The sequence below is a fragment of the Mobula birostris genome, chromosome 10 (genome assembly GCF_030028105.1).
Source record: "Mobula birostris isolate sMobBir1 chromosome 10, sMobBir1.hap1, whole genome shotgun sequence".
Lineage (NCBI taxonomy): Eukaryota > Metazoa > Chordata > Chondrichthyes > Myliobatiformes > Myliobatidae > Mobula > Mobula birostris.
This window is the reverse complement of record NC_092379.1, coordinates 119,115,676-119,132,230: the sequence shown is the minus strand read 5'-3', so window position 1 is coordinate 119,132,230 and position 16,555 is coordinate 119,115,676. Positions and strand designations below refer to the sequence as shown.

The following is a 16,555-nucleotide window of genomic DNA, read 5'->3' as shown; positions in this document are numbered from 1 at the left end:
GCAGGATAGACAAAGGCCTTTGACAAGCCCATGATATTACAGGAAAAATACTAGCATGTATAGAAGATTCACACATCAAAGTTGCTGGTGAACTTTGATGTGTGTTGCTTGAATTTCCAGCATCTGCAGAATTCCTCGTGTTTGCATGTATAGAAGATTGTCTGACTGGCAGGAGGAAAAGAATGGGAATAAAGGGGGCCTTTTCTGATTGGCTGCAGGTGACTAGTGGTGTTCAAAAATCTTAAGTGCAAAAGGACTTGGGAGCCCTCATGCAAGATCCCTTAAAGGTTAACATGCAGGCTGAGTTGGTAGTAAGAAAGGTAAATGCAATGTTAGCATTCATTTCGAGAGAACTAGAATATAAAAGCAAGGATATAATGCTGAGGCTTTAAGTTACTGGTCGGATGGCACTTGGAGTATTATGAGCAGTTTTGGACCCCATATCTAAGAAAAAAACTTGCTGGCATTGGAAAGGAACCAAAGGAGGTTCACGAGAATGATTCTGGGAATGAAAGAGTTAGTCTATGAGGAGCGTTTGACCACCCTGGGCCTGTACTTGCTGGAGTTTAGAAGAAACAGGAGGGATATCATTGAAACTGGAAGGCCTAGATAGAGTGGATATGAAGAGGATATTTCCTGTAAAGGGGGAATATTGGACAAGAGGGCACATCCTCAGACTATAAGGATATCCCTTTAGAACAGAGATAAGGAGAAATTCCTTTAGTTAGAGGGTGGTGTATCTGTGGAATTGGCTGTGGGAACCAAGTCATTCGGAAGTTGTTAGGTTCTTGATTAGTAAGTGAGTCTACGGTTATGGGGAGAAGGCAGGAGAATGCGGTTGTGAGGGATAATAAACCAGGCATGGTGGGCCAAATGGTTTAATTCTGCTCCTGCCTTATGACCTTATAAAGTGGCCACCAAGTGTATGTAGAAATTGACTTTGAATGATTTTGCCAATGGGATGTGTAGATTGCAAGTAAGAGAGAGCCTAGGAAAGATCCTTAGTCATCACCAATGCAGATGCAGGAGAGAGCTAGTTCTGATTACTAATCATTTTTTAACCAAAGAATAAAAATTTAACAAAGAGATTGTGGTCTCATCCAGCTGTAAAAAAGCATAGAAAAGAAGTTTTACATTTGAAAGGAAGCAAACATTATTTTCTGTTTAAGTTACTTTCATTTTACTTATTTTAAGTTTACTATAACCATTTGTATTCTATTAAAGCACAATAACCATTGAAAACTATATGTGATTTTTTTTTGTCATGTGGCTACTAAAAGGTGCTCAGGAGAAAGCAAGGAAATAGATTTTCTCCCCAAGCAAAAGGGACATATTGTAGTGCAATAATGAACATTTGAGTGGAAAATGCACCTCAAAGATTGTATTGAAGAGTAAGAACCCAGATAGATTTTTGCACTGCTGTTAAGTTCTTTTATGCCTTGGAATACAGTTAATTGGTTTTTAAAAATTAGCTTTAGGTTTCATATGAAGTTTAGCTTCTGTAAAATATTAATTATTTTGGTTAATTAAGAGTTTAATTTTTAATCAGAAACTATGTATGCAGTATTGAGACATCTTCAAAATTAGTTGAGACTTTTGCTATGACTAAGTGTTAAATTATCTGACCCTTAAAGATTAATTTTCAGTGATTTGAATCTTATTCCGCTGTAGTCCAGGGTCAAGGGACAAGAACAAGCTCCTGAGTACATAATCTCTGAACTTGATTTTTGAATTGGGTTCAGTAGAGATGTACTTGAAGGTGGTTGGTCAGGGGCTTCCATTAAAGTACTCACACAATAAAATTTGTCAGTTCACAATTTTATAGTACTATTTCACATCATTTTACTAGTAAGCACACTATTCGCTCCTAGAGAATCAAAGAACAACCATTATTGTCATAAAGGCAACACTTGGGCTTTTATTAGGGATGGGTGAGTTGTGGGCTGGACATCCTGCTCACTTAAGGAACATGAAGCGTCTTCCATAGCCTCTCCTTTCCAAGTGTATTGATCGCCGCAGGACCACGGTTTGGCTTGCCTTGCAGGAGGTTCCTCGCATATGCCCTCTCCTACACTATTGTGCCCATAGCAACGCCCTTTCATGGTGTCCCTGTTCTTACTGAGGTTGCCATGTCATGGCACGACCGAGTGTCCAGCGGTATGACTGGGTGGGCGGGCAGGCTGGGCTCATTAGCCTTGTGGCAGCCAGCCTAGGAGAAAGACAATTCCAATTCCAAACCTGGGTAGATGGGACTCATTAGCCTTGTCTTAGAAGGAAAACTCTGATACTCAACCTACAGCTGCGCCCTTGTGGGACATCCCCCCCCAACCTAAAGAGTAGAATCGGTCTGCGCGCACTGATCCGCGCAGGAAGAAAAGTCTATAGGCTGGAGTTTCCCTCCAGATCTTCGCAAGCGAAGAACCAGCCATTATCATCATCGGCTTTTATTGTGATTTATACATATGAATTCACAAAAGTGCACATTAAATCTGGTCAATAGCATATCAACATTTTCAAAAATAAAAAGAAATCTCTAAACTTTAATATAAAATTTTTGGAAAAGAGTTATACAGGTTTTTATTATTCTACACTTTAACACAAGGCAATGTAATAAAGTTTATTCTAGACATATTGAAAGAATATTATACTGGTTAGGAAGCTTAAATAACTCTCACTGTGGAAGAAAAATAGAGCACAGAACAACCATATCATTTGAAGACAACATTGAATCTGAGGGGTAGGGGTAAATGTTGTTTATAAAATGGAACAACGTGAGCAAATTATGAAATTAGTAAAATTTGGAGAACTGGTGTTTAAATGGCTAATTACTTTCATTTTAAGTGCATTTTAAGAAGAAAGTACTGATGCAATGCACATCATTGTTTAAACAGAGGATCAAAGCGATTTCAGTGGTCTGCCTGTACTTCCCTTGATGGGCCTACTTCATCCCAGCAACTGCAGATTTGTTCATATTTGTGAAATACAACTTCATCCCAAATGGTTTTTATTATGAAAATTACAAGAACCTTTTGATGGTTACCTACCACATCTATGGGCAACATAATCCAATGCTTTCAGAAACTTTGCAAACACATTTTATTGCAATATGAAACAAATTTACAATAGTGCTGGCTGTTAGCTTAAATTCATATTCCAAAGTGGCAGTAATTCTCAAATAAAAAATACTAACATTCAAGGTCCAAGCTTCTCTACCCAGGCAGTGGTCAATATATTTCTAAACAATAAACATGCTCAACAGTAATGACAGCCATTGAACAGCATGCTAATTAGACTTCTTAACAACTTATTTTTGGTCCTTATAATTTAAATAATGAACTATTTAACTCAAGTTTAGCAATTTTTTTTTTTTTTTGTATTCATTCCCATCTGGGTTTAATGATGAATCATCTTCCAAAAAAATCAGTGGGAGTGCCTGTTGCAGGAGTTTGTATTGCATAAGTGAGAGAAACAAATTTAATGTTAGTAAGACAATACGGGGTTTGGAAGCCATCTTGTCTTGTTTGAGTGTGCAAACTTCACTTTAGATATTGTCGAGGAGTGTGATAGATTAGCGTTTTGAATCTTAGTGAGCTAACTATTAAGTGTCAAATTACAAAAATCAGTTGGAAACCCATCAGGATTCAGTCAAAGCAAATGCCCAATGGCTATGAATCCTCATAGTAGGCAACATTAGGATTTAATTTGAGCCTACATATATAGAAATAAACTTACTAACCCTAACCATATGGGATTAGAATGTGGGAGGGAACCAGAGCACCTGGAGGAAACCCATGTAGTCATGTGCGGAATGTACAAACTCCTTACAGACAACAGTGGCAATTAAGCACTGATCGGTGAGCGCTGACTACGAAAAGCGATTGTACTAACTGCTACATTACCTTGCCATGCATATATAAATATGAGGGAATTATTTTCTTAGCTTTGAAAGGGAATGAATAAGAGGCAATGCTGTAGTTGAGTTTGCAGGATATTGCATTGAAGAAAAGACCAAAGTACAACGCTGAAAGACATACCAGCAGGAGAAAATGGGATAGGGATCACTACAAAGCAGGGGTCCACGGACCTCTTGGTTAATGGTATTGCTTCATGGCATAAAAAATGTTGGGAACTTCTGCTTTAGAGCCAGGCAAATTTAGAAGTGCTTCTTCACATGAAAAATGGTCTTTCAACTAAGATAAGGGAAGCAACATCTCTGAAATTTCTTTAGAGGGGGACTGTGGTTTTATCTAGGTGGGTGAACTTAGATAAGCAATGTGACTTCCTTATCATTCTGACCACATCATAGGGACTTGAGTAATTAAAAATTTTTAGCATGAGCATAAGTATCATCTATGTCACAACAGACTGGAGGGTTGTAGTCTTCTGCTGAGGTAACATGAGCAGATTTAATCATGAATCAATTCTATAACATATGATCAGAAGATGTAGAACCCTTGTGGGTGGAAAGAAACTGCAAGGGTAAAAAGACCCAGGTGGAGTTATATTCAGGCCTCCGTACGGGAGCCAGGATGTGGGCTACAAATTACAATGGGAAATAAAAAAAGAGGGCAATGTTACGATAGTAATGGGGGCTTTCAATATGCAAGTAGATTGGGAAATTCAGGATGGTGCTGGATCCAAGAGAAGGAATCGGAGTAGTTTTGGGCTTACCTTAAAAAAAAGAAATGCTGTAATTGGAGAGGGTCCCAAGGAGGTTAATGAGAATGATTATGGGAATGAAAGGGTTAATGTAAGAGGAGTGTTTGATGGCTCTGTGCCTATACTCATTACAGTTTAGAAGAATGAGGGAGGATCGTATTGAAACCCATTGAATATTGATTAGCCAGGGCATCAAAGGTTATGGGGAGAAGGTAGGAGAATGAGCTTGAGAGGGGTGATAAATCAGCCATGATAGATTGGTACAGCAGACTCAACGGACTGAATGGCCTAATTCTTCTCCTATGTATTATGGTCTAAAACAACCATTGATAAATTTACGGAGTCAGGGAATCCTCCAAATCTTCAATTGAAAGATTAGATACCAAGCTAAGTTTTCAACTTCCAAATATATGATCATTGATGGATTCCAGATGAGGGAAATTATCAGCACTTGTACACCACCTTATCAATAGCACATAACTGATGCATTATAATCTAGCATACTTCATTGATAATTCCTGCAATACAGTGAAAACCTAAAGCAATAAAGGCTCGCTATCTTTGGCCCAATCATATCCCAATGTGTCATCATCAGGAAGGGAGGTTTGAAAGGCACCAGTAATATTTTATTTTGTAATATTCTAACAATTTTCATTAGGATATAGTCATAAAATGGATGCTCAAAATATCAAACCACAAAACATGTATCATCATTTTCCAAAAAGGTTTAAATGTTTAGTCATAATTTTTCACTCTGGTATTTCTTCCATTTTATTCAACAATTCCCCATTTTAAATTTAAATCAAAAATTCCATAGAGTTTTATAAGTTCCGTAGAGACTCTGGAAATACATCAAGCAAAAAAACTACCATTTTAAATGTGGAATGCCAATTCTTTTGATTGCAGAAATATGATTAACTTTTGCATATATAATGTCAAATGTAGCACAAATAATAAATTACTACCAATTATATTTGACAAATTTATATATGAGTATATTTTTCTGCTCAAGAAAATGAATTAACTATACCATATATATCGTAACTACTATCTATCATCTACTCTTGAAAGAACGAATATGCCATCACTTTTACAAAGGTATAGTCATTGGCTTGAAATTTCTGCACAAGATTGTGGCAGTTGTACATGGAAATGCTAGAATTCATTTGTGTACTTCAGATAATTTTGGGATTCCTTTGCAAATGTGCACATCCCAAACTGCAACACAGCTGATTGTTGTCATCAAGTTCATTGCAGTCTGGAAGTGGACCAGTCTGTGTACAGTAACTTCTGACTGTGATTAAAGTGTGTGTGGTATCTGTAGGTGAGCATGCGAGCCTGTCCATAAATGCCTGTGCCTGAATGAGAGTGCCTGTTTCTATGCATCTCTGTGTCTGTCTCTGTATGTATGCATGGGGAGAAGCGCATCTGCTGGAAACCTCCAAAAGGCAATGTTTGAGGAGGAAGACCATCTTAACAGGCAGCTACAAAAGACAGGCATTCATAAGACTTTTCCTTCAAAAAGAGTAAAAAAAAAATATGCAGCATAAATTAACTAATTAAAACGTTTTAGAATCTCCCTTCAAAGCACATTACCCAGATCATAAAAAATGCTAGCTATACCCAAGAGCAGATTATTCTGTGCCATATACAGAAGTGCCACCTTTGGATAAAAATAAGAAATATTGGAAAGAAAGAAAGTTGTTCTTTAGAAATAAAAATTATTTTTTATTTCAGTGTACATCATGCAATGCCTTCTGGCCACTGGCAGTCAAACTAAGACAATGCGTTTTGTCAAAAGTTTGCAGGATCTGGATAAATTGCAGGAGAAAAGGGCTACCATTTATTACAAAATTATTTTCAATAAATTAAATTATAAAAAGTGTCTGGCATCTGGTGGCTAATTGAAATATTAATAAGCCCCAGGCGATATTTGCAATCCTTATTAATAGCTAGCAAATCCCCTTTCCTGCATCAACTGCTCATGAATGCAATACCAGCTCATTATTGCACTCCATAGAGAAGTTCAGTCCTAACCCTCAGCGAATAAATATTGTTGATATTTAGCCTACAATTGAAACAGCCCAAACACTCTTGGGTTGAAAAGTTGGGAGGTAGTTTAATCAGGAAGAAATGAAACACATTCAATGTTGTTTCCTTGGATTTTCTTGCTGAAGAATGCATATGCAAATATTATTATGACAGGATCGATCTCCTTCAATACTCTTTCAAATTCAAACCGGACAACACAAAGTTTTGAGGGGGGGAAGGTGAGAAACACAGGAAGGAAAAAAAACTTTAGTGCAATGGGATAACATAAGACTTGCTGAATTAGATGGGATGAATGACCAAACAATAGTATTTAAAATAATAATAAAGTGTGACTAACATAACAATATATAATGCAGATAAACAAAACCAGAGGATATCTCCCAAAGTAAACCATCTGCACATATTAGGAACCTGCGACTGAACATATTGCATGGAATTAGGTAGATATGTGTCTGACCCTTGACATTCACACAATGGCAAAACTAATCATTAGGTAATGCTAAGCAGAAAGCATTGAGAAATACAGTAGACGAATCGCCAATAACCATTGTGATAAAATCTACTATTCATATTGTATCTTCACAGTGTTCTCTGACTTGCAAATCTAAGATTGAAACCAAGGAACCAAGGAAATTGAAAGATCCCAGTTATAGAACAATCTGTTTGGCATATATAGATTATGCAGCAAAGTTCTTTAAGTTCCACTATCACATATCTATGTTCATTTCACTTCATGTATCAAAACTGAGGTGACCTGATGAACTTGGAAGGATATTTTTTGACCATCTGCATCAAGGGATACTGAGGCCCTGGTTAAGAGAAAAAAGGAGGTGCATAGCAGGTATAGGCAGGTAGGAACAAATAAGGTACTTATGGAGTGTAAAAATGAAAGAACACTTGAGAAAGAAATCAGGAGCACTAAAAGAAGGCATTAAGTTGCTCTAGCAGACAAGGTGAAGAGGCCTCCTAATGGATTCTAAAGACATGTTAAGAGCAAAGGATTGCAAGGGACAAAATTGGTCCTCTGGAAGATCAGAATGGTAATCCATGTGTGGAGCCAAAGCAGATGGGGCTGATCTGATTTTTTTTGCCTCTGTATTCACCCAGGAGGTAGACACAAAGTCTATAGAAGAGAGGCAAAGCAACATCAACTTCTTAAACCCTGTACAGATTACAGAGGAGGAGGTGTTTGCTGTCCTGAGGCAGATCAGGGGGATAAATCCTCAGGGCCTGACAAGATAATCCCTTGGACCCTATGGGAGGCAAGTGCAGAAATTGCCAGGGATATTTAAATCACACTTAGCGATAGAGGTACCAGAGGAATAGAGAATAGCCAATGTTGTTCTGCTGCTTAAGAAATAATCTAAACATAATCAGGAAATTATACGCCAGTAAGTCTGACATCATTTCTGGGCAAGTTATTCTAAGGGACTGCATATATAAGTACTTGGATAGATGTGGACTGATTAAGGATAGTCAGTATGGCTTCATGTGTGGTAGGTCATGTCAAACCAATCTTATAGAGTTTTTAGAGGAAGCTACCAGGAAAGTGGATGAAGGCAAGTCATTTGACAAGGTCCCGCATGGGAGGTTGGTCAAGAAGGTTTACTCCCTCGGCATTCAAAATGAGGTAGTAAATTGGATTAGATGTTAGCTTTCCACTGAGATGCAACACAGAGCATCATAGGAAGTCATTCCTGCCTGTGGCCATCAAAGTTTACAACTCCTCCCTTGGAGGGTCAGACACCCTGAGCCAATAGGCTGGTCCTGGACTTATTTCCTGGCACAATTTACATATTACTATTTAACTATTTATGGTTTTATTATTATTTACGGTGCAACTGTAACGATAACCAATTTCCTCCGGGATCAATAAAGTATGACTATGACTTTCTGAGAGAAGCCAGGGAATGGTAGTAGATGGTTGCCTCTCTGACTGTAGGCCTGTGACTAGTGGTGTGCTGTAGGGATCAGTGCTGGGTTCATTGTTGTTTGTCATATATATCAATGATCAGGATGATAATGTGGTTACTGGATCAGCAAATCTGCAGATGATACTAAGATTGGGGTACAGTGGACAGTGAGGAAGGCTATCGTGGCTTGCAGAGAGATCTGCATCAGCTCGAAAAATGGGCTGAAAAGTGACAGATGGAATTTAATGCAGAAAAATGTGAGGTGTTGCACTTTGGTAGGACCAACCAGGGTAGGTCTTACCCAGTGAACGGTAGAGCACTGAGGAGTGTGGTAGAACAAAGGGATCGGGGAATGTAGGTCCATAATTTGTTGAAAGTGGTGTCAAGGGTAAAGAAAGAAAGCTTTTGGCATATTGGACTTCATAAATCAATGTATTGAGTACAGGAAATGGGATGTTATGTTGAAGTTCTATAAGAAGTGGGTTTGACCTAATTTGGAGTATTGTGTGCAGTTTTGGCACCTACCTACAGGAAAGTTGTAAACAAGATTGAAAGTGTACAGAGAAAATTTACAAGGATGTTGCTGTGTCTGGAAGACCCAAGTTATAAGGAAAGATTGAATAAGTTTGGACTGTATTATTTAGTATGTAGAAGATTGAAAGGAGATTTGATTGAGATATACAAAATTATGAGGGGTATAGATAGGGTAAATGCTAGCAGGCGTTTTCCAATAAGGTTGGGTGGGACTACAACTAGAGGTCATGGGTTAAGGGATAAAGGTGAAAAGTTTAGGGAGAACATGAGTGGAAACTTCTTCACTCAGAGGGTCATGATAGTGTTGAAGGGCCTGTTTCTGTGCTGTACTTCTCTGTGAGTCTATTTATGATAGATTATCTCAAGATGATCATTCTCTTTGGGAAGAAATTAAGTTTCTTATTCTGCAAAAAAAAGTCCTTCACTTTAATACTATGAAAATTGTTCCTGTATTTCACGACGTAACAATAGTATATTATACACAAATCTTAACGGAAGTGAAAAATAATAAACTATCTTTAGTAATATTTACACCTTCTAACTTTGAGATCCTTTCCCCCAGAACATAATTGTCATTTCTACTCCACTGCTGAAATAATTCAGCAAGTAGCTAGAGCAGCTATGCCTATTAGTAGATGCTGAAGGAAGGATCACAGATTTAAGTATCAAGCTAACTGGCAGGGATGGTTTATCTTACAAAAAGAAAAGATAATTCCAGATATCACTGAGAAAGATCTTCTGACAAGTAGGAAAAGGACAAAGGGAGAATATTTCAACAGACTGAATGCAGTATTCAGTACCAACTGCATGAGTGTTTATTAAAACACAACTGACTGGCATAGAGCACAGAATCAAGTAATATAGAACAAAATAATTGCAACCTGACATTATTAAAATTGATGAGTAAAGTTTCTTTTAAATATATTTGGAAAATGTATCATTTTTAATCTCTTCCAATCTACTACCTCAAAATTAAAGTTCCTTCTATGATTACAGCAAGAATACAAATCTGCCAAATGAAGTGAATCATTGATGAATAGCGTCACCACTGTAGTGTAGTGCGCTGCTAAACTGGGTTAACTACACTACAAACCCGTTTATCAAATTTAAGTATTAGTACTGAATCTTTGATTTCTGAGGTCACTTTGGTGTGTATTATACATTGCATGAGTTTTTAGTGAGAGAAAATATACAAGGGTGTGGATATGTGTCAGTCAGCAAGGACTTAAATGATAGATTTGGTCCTTACTGGATAGCAAAAGGTACCATAGGCACCATTTTAAATCTCTGGAGAGACTAAATATGCCACACACAGTTGAGGCAGCTCAGAATTCCAGTTCAGACATGTAAAATCTTTGATGGGGTGAGTTTTCAGTCGGGCTTCTAAAGGGAGCTGTGAAAAAAAGGTGGAAAACTAACATTTAATAAGCCCAGCATAATTTTTGCTGGCAGATCAGAGGTTGGGGGTTCATGATTCACGCCACCTTTGCCTTCTGTATACAGAGATAAGATGGAAAGCAGAAAAATATCAAAAAACAAAGCCTCTGGATAAAACATCACAATCAAAAATTTGTGTATCAGGTGCACCAGCTGAATAGAGCATTGATCTCTCCTATGCTCCATTCATCCACAAGAGTTCTAAGCAATGACATTCTGGAGCAGAGATGAAAAACTGTTGTCAAATTGTGTTCATCTTGGGTCCGCTCAAACAACATCATCTTCATCTCCTCCCAAAAGGAGAGAGTGCTTGTCTGGATCGTGCAGGGGAATGTTGGTGATCGATCGCCTTTCTGACCTGAGAGAGTTAATGGAGGCTTGGCTGTAGTGTATTATTCGGTCAAGTAGGCTTAACTTTGGTGATTCCTGCCTCATCTCACCCATGCCAATGTGCACACTGATTTCTGATAGAGACCTCCGCTTCATGTGACTCTGAGCTCTGGCTTCCAATTTGACAGGATTGGGCTTCTTGTAACTGTGAAGATAAAATAAAGATAAAATTATATTTACTGTTGAAATGGATGGCCAAAACAGATAATAGATAAAAGAATATATTTAAAGATAGAATTCAACTACAAATTGCAATAAAAATTTCCTCTGAAGGGTAACAATGTCTGTTGGCCATTAACCAACCTACCAGAATAGGCACGGAATATAGATTGTTCCACAAAGCCAACAAAAAGGCAGGCATAGCTAGGACCCATACGGGTGCCCATAGCTACATCTTTAGTTTGGAGGAAGTATCTATGTTCCGTGCCTATTCTGGTATCTGTCCCCCACTTTTCCTTCGCTACATTGACGACTGCATTGGCGCTGCTTCCTGCATGCATGCAGAGCTCGTTGACTTTATTAACTTTGCCTCCAACTTTCACCCTGCCCTCAAGTTTACCTGGTCCATTTCCGACACCTCCCTCCCCTTTCTTGATCTTTCTGTCTCTGTCTCTGGAGACAGCTTATCCACTGATGTCTACTATAAACCTACTGACTCTCACAGCTATCTGGACTATTCCTCTTCTCACCCTGTCTCTTGCAAAAATGCCATCCCCTTCTCGCAATTCCTCCCTCTCCGCCGTATCTGCTCTCAGGATGAGGCTTTTCATTCTAGGATGAGGGAGATGTCTTCCTTTTTTAAAGAAAGGGGCTTCCCTTCTTCCACTATCAACTCTGCTCTTAAATGCATCTCCCCCATTTCACGTACATCTGCTCTCACTCCATCCTCCCGCCACCCCACTAGGAATAGGGTTCCCCTGGTCCTCACCTACCACCCCACCAGCCTCCGGGTCCAACATATTATTCTCCGTAACTTCCGCCACCTCCAACGGGATCCCACCACTAAGCACATCTTTCCCTCCCCCCTCTCTCTGCATTAAGCAGGGATTGCTCCCTACGCGACTCCCTTGTCCATTCGTACCCCCCCATCCCTCCCCACTGATCTCCCTCCTGGCACTTATCCGTGTAAGTGGAACAAGTGCTACACATGCCCTTACACTTCCTCCCTTACCACCATTCAGGGCCCCAAACAGTCCTTCCAGGTGAGGCAACACTTCACCTGTGAGTCGGCTGGGGTGATATACTGCGTCCGGTCCTCCCGATGTGGCCTTTTATATATTGGCGAGACCCGACGCAGACTGGGAGACCGCTTTGCTGAACACCTACGCTCTGTCCGCCAGAGAAAGCAGGATCTCCCAGTGGCCACACATTTTAATTCCACATCCCATTCCCATTCTGACATGTCTATCCACGGCCTCCTCTACTGTAAAGATGAAGCCACACTCAGGTTGGAGGAACAACACCTTATATTCCGTCTGGGTAGCCTCCAACCTGATGGCATGAACATCGACTTCTCTAACTTCCGCTAGGCCCCACCTCCCCCTTGTACCCCATCTGTTACTTATTTTTATACACACATTCTTTCTCTCACTCGCCTTTTTCTCCCTCTGTCCCTCTGAATATACCCCTTGCCCATCCTCTGGGTCCCCCCCCCCCCACTCCTTGTCTTTCTTCCTGGACCTCCTGTCCCATGATCCTCTCATATCCCTTTTGCCTATCACCTGTCCAGCTCTTGGCTCCATCCCTCCCCCTCCTGTCTTCTCCTATCATTTTGGATCTCCCCTCCCCCTCCAACTTTCAAATCCCTTACTCACTCTTCCTTCAGTTAGTCCTGACGAAGGGTCTCGGCCTGAAACGTCGACTGCACCTCTTTCTAGAGATGCTGCCTGGCTTGCTGCGTTCACCAGCAACTTTTATGTGTGTTGCTTGAATTTCCAGCATCTGCAGAATTCCTGTTGCTACCATTTATGTAATGCTTCCCATTGTAAGCACCTACCCAGTTTGCATTAAGGATTAATTAAGAGCAAATCTGGTCCATTTTTGTTCTCTGCCTTCAACTCAATTAGCCACTAGCACAAATATTATGTGCAAGAAACAAATACTTACAGCTTTAAAAGGAGTGAAGATAGGACAACTGAAACAGATGATGCTGCCATTGCAGCAGATCCCATCCAAGGTTGTAGTATCAATCCCACTGGTAGAAAGACCCCTGATTAATGAAAAATTGTAGTCCAGTATTGGTTCAGAATTTAACTATTTTCATATTTTCTCCAAATAAATTATTTATTATCATAGTACACACATGTCACTATATACAAATGTGAGATTCATTTTCTAGTGGGCTTACTCAATAAATCTATAGAATAATAAGCATAACAGAACCAGTGAAAGACCGCCCAACTTGGCCACTCAATGAAATTGCAGAAGATAATACACTGTGCAACTAAAACTAATATGTTGGTACCCTAAAATTCAAAATTACAGCAATCTGAGTAGTGTATTATATTGTGGAAAATAAAATTTAGCACAGGAACAAGCCCTTTAGCCAGCAATATCCAGGCTGGACACGATGCCAATATAAATGCCACAGCAACCTGCATGGTGTCTATATCTCTCAATTCCCCTCCTGTTCATGTGTCTCTCTAAATGCTTCTTAAACAATGATCTGCTTCCTACACTTCTTTTGGCAACAAATTCCATGCACCTACCACTATCTATTTTTTTTAAATTGCCACATAAATCTTCTTTAAACTTTCTTGCTTTAACATTAAAGCTATCATTCTTGTAGTTATCATTTCCACATTGAAAAAACGCTCTATCAACCATGTCTAAGCTAATCATAATTTTATATACTTGTATCAGATCACCCTGCAACTACCACCACATCCAATGCTCTGAAGAAACCAATTCAAGTTTGTCAAACTTCAAAGTAAATTTCTTATCGAAGTCCATACATGTTACTATAAACAATCCTGAGATTCATTTTCTAGTGGGGATACTCAATAAATCTATAGAATAATAACCATAACAGAATCAAGGAAAGTCCACCCAACTTGGGTATTCAATGAATGTGCAGAAGACAACAATATGTGTAAATACAGAAAGAAAGAAAGAAAGAAAGAAGAAGAAGAATAAATAATTAATTGATATCAAGCACGTGAGATAAAGAGTCCTTGAAGTGAGTCCATTGGTTATGGGAACATTTCAATGATTGGGAAAATGAAGTTGAGTGAAGTTATTCCCTTTGGTTTGAAGGCCTGATGGTTGAGGAATAATAACTGTTCCTGACCCGATGGTATGAGCTGAGGCTTCTATAACTTCTTCCTGATGGCAGCAGTGAGAAGAGAGCATGTCCTAGGTGGTAGGGGTCCCCAATGATGGATACTGCTTTCCTGGAACAGCGTTTCATGTAGATGTGTGTGTATTAGTTGGGAGGGCTTTACCAATGATTGTCTGAGCCGTATCCATTACTTTTTGTACGATTTTCCATCCAAGAGCATTGGTGTTTCCATACCAGGCTGTGACGGACCCAGTCAATATACTCACCATGACACATCTATAGGTTTGCCATAGTTTTAGATGTAATTGCAAATCTCCACAAACTCCTAAGGAAGTAGAGATGCTGCCGTGCTTTTTTCGTAATTGCACTTGTGTGCTGGGCCCTGGACAGGTACGCCATAATAATAACACCGAGGAACTTAAAATTGCTGACCCTCGGCACCTCTAATCCTTCCATGAGAACTGGCTCATGGACCTCTAGTTTTCTTCTGAAATCAATAATCAGCTCTTCGGTGTTGCTGACATCGAGTAAGTGGTTGTTGTTATGACACCACTCCACCAGATTTTCAATCTCCCTCCTATATGCTGATTCATCACCACCTTTGATCACCACCTTTGATTTGGCCAACGGTAGTGCTGTCGTCAGCAAGCTTGAATATGGTATTGGAGATGCGCTCAGCCACACAATCGTAAGTGTAAAGCGAGTAGAGGAGGGGGCTAAGCACACAGCCTTGTGGTGCATCTGTGCTAATGGAAATCGTAAGGGAGATGTTGTTGCCAATCTGAACTGACTGAGATCTGCGAGTGAAGAAATCCAAGATCTAATTGCAAATGAAGCTATTGAGGCCAAGGTCTTGGAGTTTATTGACTAGTTTTGAGGGGATGATGATGTTGAATGCTGAGCTGTAGTCAATAAAGAAAATCCTGATGTATGCACCTTTGCTGTCCAAATGTTCCAGGGTTGAGTGAAGAGTCAATGAGATGGCATCTGTTGTGGACCTGTTGCTCCGGTTGGCAAATTGAAGCAGTCTAAGTCTCTTCTTAGGCAGGAATTGATGTTTCATCTTCCACCTCTCAAGACACTTCATCACTGTGTATGTAAGTGCTACTGGGCAATAGTTACTGAGGCAGGTCACTATGCTCTTCTTGGGCTCCGGTACAATTGAAGCCTGCTTGAAGCAAGTGGGTACCTCACACTGCTGAAAGGAGAGGTTGAAGACCTCAGTGAACACTTAAGCCAGTTGGTCAGCATACATCTTTACTACTTGGCCAGGTACCCTGCTGGGCCGGATGCTTTTCGTGGGTTCACTCTGCTGAAGGCTGCTCGCACGTCAGCCTCAGAGATTGAAATTATAAGATCACCAGGGGATGTTGGAGTTTGATGGATCCCCCATGCTTTGACAGTCAAAGTAAGCACAGAAGGCATTGAGCTCATCTGGAAGTAAAGCCCTAGCTAATACTCCCAAATCCTGGTGAACCTCTTCAGCACTCTCTCCAAGGCTTCCGCATCTTTCTTATAATGGGGGGACCAAAACTCTACACCAGACAACCCCAATAGGCGGACTGCGGGCTAGGTCCGGACCGCGAGAACCAAATGTCTGGACCCCGCCGACCCACTGGCACTTACGTGAACTCACCTGTCATAACACGTAAATAAAGCGCACGCTGCTCTAATTTATTTTAACCTCATCCCACACCGTACACTTGACCTACGCCCCCATAGAGCATGGTGCCGAGTTGATTAAAACGTGTGCAATTGATATGGTTGGCGAAGTTTTAAGTCATGATGAGAAAACCAAGAAAACAGTTATGGAGCTATTAAAGATGGTGCAATTGTCGGCTAACACGGCAACAAGAAGAGTCGAAGTTTTTGTGGAGGAGTGTTTTTCCAATTTACTCACCGATTTGGAGAAAGCAGAAGCCGTATCACTAGCCATAGACTCGTCCTGTGACTGAACCGATATGGAAGAGCTATCTGTGTTAGCAAGATTTTTTGATGGGAAGACCTTTCGGGAAGAGTTACTTTGTTTGCTTCCTCTCCCAGGGCGCACAACTGGGGAAATAATTTTTAATGAATTGCCACAGTTCTTTGAGAAGAATGGCTTGGATGTGAGCAAAATTGTGTCCGTTGTCACTGATGGGGCTCTGTCGATGGTGGGACAACACAAGGGCTTGGTAAGCAGGTTTGCCGCTGTTAACCCAGCACTCTTGGCATTTCATTGCATTATTCACAAATCAGTGTTGTGCGCAAAACTATGTGGGGAAATGAAAGAGGTGGTGGATACTGTGAC

General features: G+C 40.1%; 1 protein-coding gene across 3 annotated transcripts in view; it reads right to left on the bottom strand.

The window, feature by feature from the left end:
* Nucleotides 1-2,412: 2,412 nt before the first annotated feature.
* The window catches only part of atp7a (ATPase copper transporting alpha), a 104,121-nt gene continuing 89,978 nt past the window's right edge, over nucleotides 2,413-16,555 (bottom strand). For all 3 annotated transcript variants that reach the window (XM_072270866.1, XM_072270869.1, XM_072270868.1), the window contains 2 exons: nucleotides 13,092-13,194; nucleotides 2,413-11,130 (listed from right to left, as the gene is read on the bottom strand). In XM_072270866.1, coding sequence (XP_072126967.1) covers nucleotides 10,863-11,130; nucleotides 13,092-13,194 — 371 coding nt within the window. In that variant the 3' untranslated portion in view covers nucleotides 2,413-10,862. The remainder of the gene's footprint in view (nucleotides 11,131-13,091; nucleotides 13,195-16,555) is intronic.